Raw genomic sequence first — 6255 nt, forward strand, 5'->3', positions numbered from 1 at the left:
TGAAGTTCGTGGTGAGATAAACATCCACACATTATGATACCGCCACCACCATGTTTAAATCGGAGGATAATAATAATTGAGTCCCTCAATTTTCTGCTAAATTTGTCTGCAACCTAAGATGAATTGGCAAAGTGTCAAGAACTTTGTGTGGGCATAAATATGCATGTCACTCTTTTTTTTTTTTTTTTTAATCACTACTTTTCATTTCAAAAGTACATACTTCTTTGTGTTGCTTTATCAGGGTGACAAAAATCTAAGGAGTTTATGATATAAACTTAAAATTATTGGCAAAACCTGAAAGGGAGTGAATATCTTTTCAGTGTAGCATTTGCAAAAAAAATATATATTTTTTTTATTCAAAAATTATAACATCATTTTTAAGTTTAATCAACTTTTGTTAAGTGATTACTAAAGTATTGAATAATAATATTCAAATTCCATTACACAATCAGTTTGCCCTGTCATATAATTTTCTTTTATTCACACTTTCCATAAAACACCACAAACAGCATCCATCCATCCATCCATCCATCCATCCATCCATCCATCCATCCATCCATCCATCCATCCATCCATCCATCCATCCATCCATTTTCTTACACGCTTGTCCCGAGTAGGGTCGCATGGGCGCTGGTGCCTATCTCCAGCAGTCAATGGGTGAGACCACAAACAACATAAATCAAGCAAATAAAAAAAAAAGCAAGAAAAAATCAGATAGGTTATTGTAGATGTGTATGCTGCATTGAGATCATTAAATATAAATATGTTTTATCTAATATATGTAGCAGCAGGATATTTCATCTTAATTGAAGACCAAACTCAAACTTTATACATGTATTACTACATTTATTATTGTTACTATTATGCTTTATAGCGGATTATCTATTAGCCACCCATGTCATGAAGCAAATTATAACTCTGCTCTCTTCCTTAAGTGTATCACAGAGTATATCCCCGAGATTGTGGGAGATTTTAGTGTGGGAAAGTTACTAAATGAGATAATGGAGTTCACACACTTTGTTCCTAAAGAGCAAACACACTCATCTGGTACCATCCCTATTGTAAACTCTCCACCAGAGGAATATAATCCAGTTAAGGCAGTTTTGCAAAAGCCATTGGTTTGTTTATGTGCAGCTGTGCTCATGCAAACCCAAAGGTGGATGACCCCCGCTTCTGTTTACACTCAATCTTTTTTCCCTTTTTTTGGTGCAACATTTTGTCAAAGAAGCAAAACACAGAGGAGAGCATTTTAAGTTCTAAAATAACAAGACGTTTATAAGACCAAGCAGGTGGTACATCTTTACTTTTCAAATTCATGCAAATCAATACACAAAGAATGCTGAGAAAAATATTTAAAAGATGATTTAATTTGGTAAGAATTTTTACATTTTATTTTACATCAAACATCTTTTGAATTTGCCTCATTATGGTCATGATATTAAAATACTCTTCAGACACAATGCAATACTAACAGGAGAATGATCAAAAGACTTTATACAAGCAGAAATAAAGATAATTAAATTCTTTAAAAAAACAAAGTCCAATAAAAAGACTCAAGGCAGTAGTGAAATCTGTACAAGCTCCTTAGGGCAAAGAAAATGGGATCCTTTCATGCAATGAACATAAGGTAAACAGGATCTAGATTAGTCAGGATTGTCAACTTTGTATCAAAAGTATTCATACTGGTTGATTTATTTACAGAATTGTCAAATTATCACACAATGCCTGAGAAATTACATATCAGTGGCCCTACTTGTTGCTCAGGCTAGAGGACTGACATCAAGTACACAAGTGACATTTGGGTCATTTCGGTCCACACTGGACTGCATGCTAGAGGAGGATTTCACTCCAGGACAGAGCAAGGTACGGAAGTGGTTCCTAAAGGTGTCTGAGAGACAGGCATAAAGGATGGGGTTGGCACAGCTCCATGAATAAGACAACAAGACTACTAATTCATAAGCCCTGGCATAAGTAAAGAAGAACGTTTTTTGGCTCCAGGAGAGAAAGTTAACAAAGTAAAATGGAAGCCAGCATATGCCGAACACCACCACCACTGCCACAACCATTTTAGTTATCTGTTTCTCGAGTCTACGGCCTTCGTCGTTTGGCGAGGAGCAGTGATTATGCTTGGACCACAGGGAGACCAGCATAGCTGTGTAGGAGATTGTCATCATCGAATACGGTAAGGCAAAACCAATGACGAAGGTGTAGGAGAGGACGCCAAGTGACCATGTATCTGTAGGAAAGTCTGGAGAGCACAAGCCATGATGCGCAGTGAAATGATAAGCCATTGGCAGAATGGTGAGGAAGGATAAAAACCACAGGGTCATAGAGACGACCTTGGCACAGCGAGGAGTTCTCCAAGATGCAAACCGAAGAGGATTGGTGAGTGCCATGTAGCGGTCGATGCTTATCGCTGTGAGGCAGAAAACACTGGTGAACTGGTTAATGCCATCCAGGAACATGACCACTTTGCATGCCATGTTCCCAAAAACCCATTCCTGAAAGAACTGGCTGGCAATAAAGGGTAGACCAACCATAAATAGTCCATCTGCCAAAGCCAGGTTAAAAAGATACACTGTTGTGGAGGATGACATTTTGTCCAGTTTCAAAATTGCAGTTATAACGAGGCAGTTCCCAGCCAGTCCCACAATACAGACCACAAGATAGAGAAAAGCCAGAGTAATGCCAAAGGAGTCAATGTTTTTCTCAAAGTGAAAATGCTCCTCCAAAAATGAATGATTGCTGTCCGGATGAGTAGGAGTAGATGCTTCCATGGTGACCCAGGTCCTTGTTTAGAGACTGGCTGAGGAAAGATTATAAAAACAGATGAGAGAAGGAGAGGAAACAAAAAGTTGTCTTCACGTGGAGTTTTCTCTCTGATGGCAAAAGTTCTTGAAGGGAAATAGGTAAAGAACTCAAGTGAAAACTCTTAAAATCAATCACGATCTCTGGCTACTGGTTCCTCCTATCTATTCTCAGTATCCAGTCTGTCACACTCCCTTTGGTTCTCTGACAAGAAAAAGTTATCTATCTGATACCAGAGTGAGTTTCCTCCCAAACACTCTCAGAAGCAGGGTGGAGAAGACTCAGAGGCTTGCCTGAATGCTTGTTTTCCTTGAGAGCCCCTTTATATCTCTTCCAGCCTCAGTGTGTGAGGAGCGTGTCAACTTCTCCATGTGTGAGACGCCCTCCCATGTACCTCCCTCCTCTCGTTCACCAGCCTCCAACAAATGTGATGAACTCCATGGCTCACTGTATTGGCATTTCCAAGATAAACCCTTGCAAACACCTTCCGTTGGTCTCTTGTTTTCATAACTTTGTCTCTGCTATCTCTTCTATCACTGTTATTTTCTGTTTATCCTCCTTTTCCACCATCAGATCTGTTTCCCCACCCTTCACCTCCTGCTTCTTCTCTGCCTCACAGTTCAGTGATAGGTCGTGCAACTAAACCTAAACAGATAAAAACACTATCTCTTTGCACTAGCCGCCCACCCATATGGCATGCACTGAACAAATCTGCCAACAGGAAAGAAAAGCATTTTCTTTCTAGTTTTCTCAAAGCCTTTGTTTTTTGACATTTGACATAGAAGGCTATTCTCTTCTCCTGAACTCATTCTATTGTCCCTGTACCCTCCTACCTTGTTTATCTTTTTTAAGAGACAAAAGGATGGGAAGTTTCAATAGGAGATGAAGAAATAGAGGAGAGAAAAGAAAGTAAAACACTGAAGAGTAGAGAAACACCAAGAAGGATTGTGGAAAATAGGAACTTGATGAGGGATGATGCACATAATGTTGTTGCTTTAACATGCATCATTGAAATACACAATGTTTGCAAAATAATCCTTCAGAACATTCTGACATCAACTCTGCTGAAACTGGTTCTTCAATCTATCCCTCTGGCACTCACACTAGTCACCAAATGAGGCCTTTAAATAGTATTTGCACCCCTTTTTCACATTCTACCAAGTTAAAAACACAATATATGCAATTGAAAGGTAATGAAGTTGACCAACAGAAAGTGGTGCATGTTTCTAGTGCAAGCCAACACTATTTACAAACATTCCTTGATAGGTGTTGAAAAGTCATCTTGTTTTGCATAGAATTTACAAAGGCATAAATGTTTTGTTGTTAATGCATTGACTCAGCCACCAAGCCAGTACTTAATAGAATCCCTTCTTGCTGCAAGAACAACTAATAGCCTTTTGGAAAGTATGTCTCAATGTTTCGTAATACGAGAGACTCAGCTCTTTTTATGTTTTAGAAAATGTCATGTTTGGATAGTTTAGTTTCTTCAAATGTTAAGAGTTTGCACTTTTTAACATTTGCCCAAGAATATATGTAGACCTAATCATGCCCTCTTAACACACAAAAATGTTTTAGATGTGAAATTCACCAGTCCTTATTAGGTTTAGATTAGAATGTTTCAAAATAATTCACTTCATTGTGGCTCCCACATCACAATGCTGCCACCACCGTGTCAAGTAGTTATTGTCAGAGTGCTTGTTAAAGTTTGTTTTTCGCAACACACCTTTTTGTACATCATCTCGAAACTGAGGCCCTCACAAATCTCTGTCCTACAGGGTCTCAAAAGGCTGAAATTTACGGCCCCTGCTCTTTTCTCTGTTTTTGCTGCCACTTGGTTCAATACTGAGAAGACACGGGATTGATATCCATTTTTATGCTGATGACTGCCAAATATATTTGCCCCGAAAGCAGGGAGAGGGTTTTCCTAAGTGAAACATTTATTGAACTGTTTAAATTACATTAAAGCCTGGCTGTCTCTGAACCTTTTAACCAGAAGGAAAGTGTTTGAAAGGGCCCTTGTGACTCCACTACTATAGACCCAGGACCCATGACACCATTTTAAATCAACCGTCAAGGACTTCAATTTTAAGGTGGAGAGTGATTTTGAATTGGGAAAGCAAATTGGAGCAGTTGTCAGATCTTGCTTTTATCAGTTAAGACAACTGACAACCAAAACCCTTTCTTTCACGGCAACCCTTTGAAACAGTTATCCATGTTTTTATTTAATCTCGATTGGATTACTGTTAACAGACTCCATCTTGGGTCGTGTCAGTTGCTGTTTCACTTACAGCTGGTGCAAAACGCATGATTACGTCACTCTTGTCCTGCCCTAACTCCACTGGCTGACTGTGCATTTCAGAGTTGATTTTAAAATCTCATATCTTTATTCTTAAGTGCCTAAATAACCTTGCCTCATCTTACCTCTTTCAGCTTATTCAACCCTATTTGCCTCCTTATTCCCCCAGGTCAGCAAAACAACAGCTCCTGCAGGCACTGAGGTTTAAGAGAAAGCTCAGAGGGGCCAGAGCCTCCTCTATTGCTGCTCCTCCTTTATGGAATAGCCTCCCGTTGCACATTAGGAAGGCTCCTTCCCTGCCAAATGGTAAAACATGGCTAAAGACTTCCTTTTATTCACTCGCTTTAAACACTGGCGGGACTTTGTTGTTGCAACTTTGTTTATTTAGTTTTCTTATTAGAGTCTTATTTAATTTTTATGGTGTATTTTATTCCTTTACTGTATTTATTATTTATAGCTATGTTCAGCCTTTTTTTTTCTACTGTAGCTGTTTTAAAACACTATATAAATAAAGATGATGATGATGATGATGATGATGATGATGATGATGATGATGATGATGATGATGATGATGATGTATTTATACTTACACTAATTTGCATTAATTTGCATTCAGAGAGGCCCTTATGAATACATGACCTCAGAATGGAATGGCTTTATAAGACTTTAATCTGTGGATGTTTGAGTAAAAGTAAAAGTATATGTGCCACATGTCAGATTTGTATTTGTAAGATAAGGTAAAAAAAAAAAAAACATGCAGCATTTTATTTTACTTTACAATTATTTGTTGCTTTGGATTCTGTCAAAATAAAACTCTAACAAATTGTTGTTAATTTTTGAAGGATCACATGGAAATAGGTAAAAATAAATAATCCATAAATACTCCAAGTTCAGAGAGTCCAGGAGCTGAATCAGGGTCGCTTTCTGAGATGAGGTGATGAGGTGAGGCAGTGTTTTGGTGTTCAGAAAAGAGCAGCCGGAGATTAGAGCATGAACCATATAACACGTTTCTTCCTGTTAAAAGTGAGTTTTCCTCTCCACTGTCGCTACAAGCATACCTGTTGTGAGGGAGTCAATCAGTCGATGAAATCAGCTGGTTTCTCTTAGATAAAACACTTTTAACAAATCTGGTTGTATGATCTGGTTGAATT

General features: G+C 38.4%; 1 protein-coding gene across 1 annotated transcript; it reads right to left on the reverse strand.

Moving 5' to 3' along the window:
* Positions 1–1339: 1339 nt before the first annotated feature.
* Positions 1340–3374, reverse strand: LOC107090315 (somatostatin receptor type 2-like). Its single transcript, XM_015383629.1, has one exon. It carries the CDS (start codon positions 2775–2777, stop codon positions 1761–1763), a length of 1017 nt encoding a protein of 338 aa, XP_015239115.1. The 5' UTR covers positions 2778–3374; the 3' UTR covers positions 1340–1760.
* Positions 3375–6255: the final 2881 nt, after the last annotated feature.

Source organism: Cyprinodon variegatus, unplaced genomic scaffold (assembly GCF_000732505.1).
Source record: "Cyprinodon variegatus isolate N-32 unplaced genomic scaffold, C_variegatus-1.0 Scaffold290, whole genome shotgun sequence".
NCBI classification, from domain to species: Eukaryota; Metazoa; Chordata; class Actinopteri; order Cyprinodontiformes; family Cyprinodontidae; genus Cyprinodon; species Cyprinodon variegatus.

Coding starts and splice junctions, on each gene's coding strand:
- LOC107090315 (XM_015383629.1), bottom strand. CDS start 2,777: ATGGAAGCATCTACTCCTACTCATCCGGACAGCAATCATTCATTTTTG.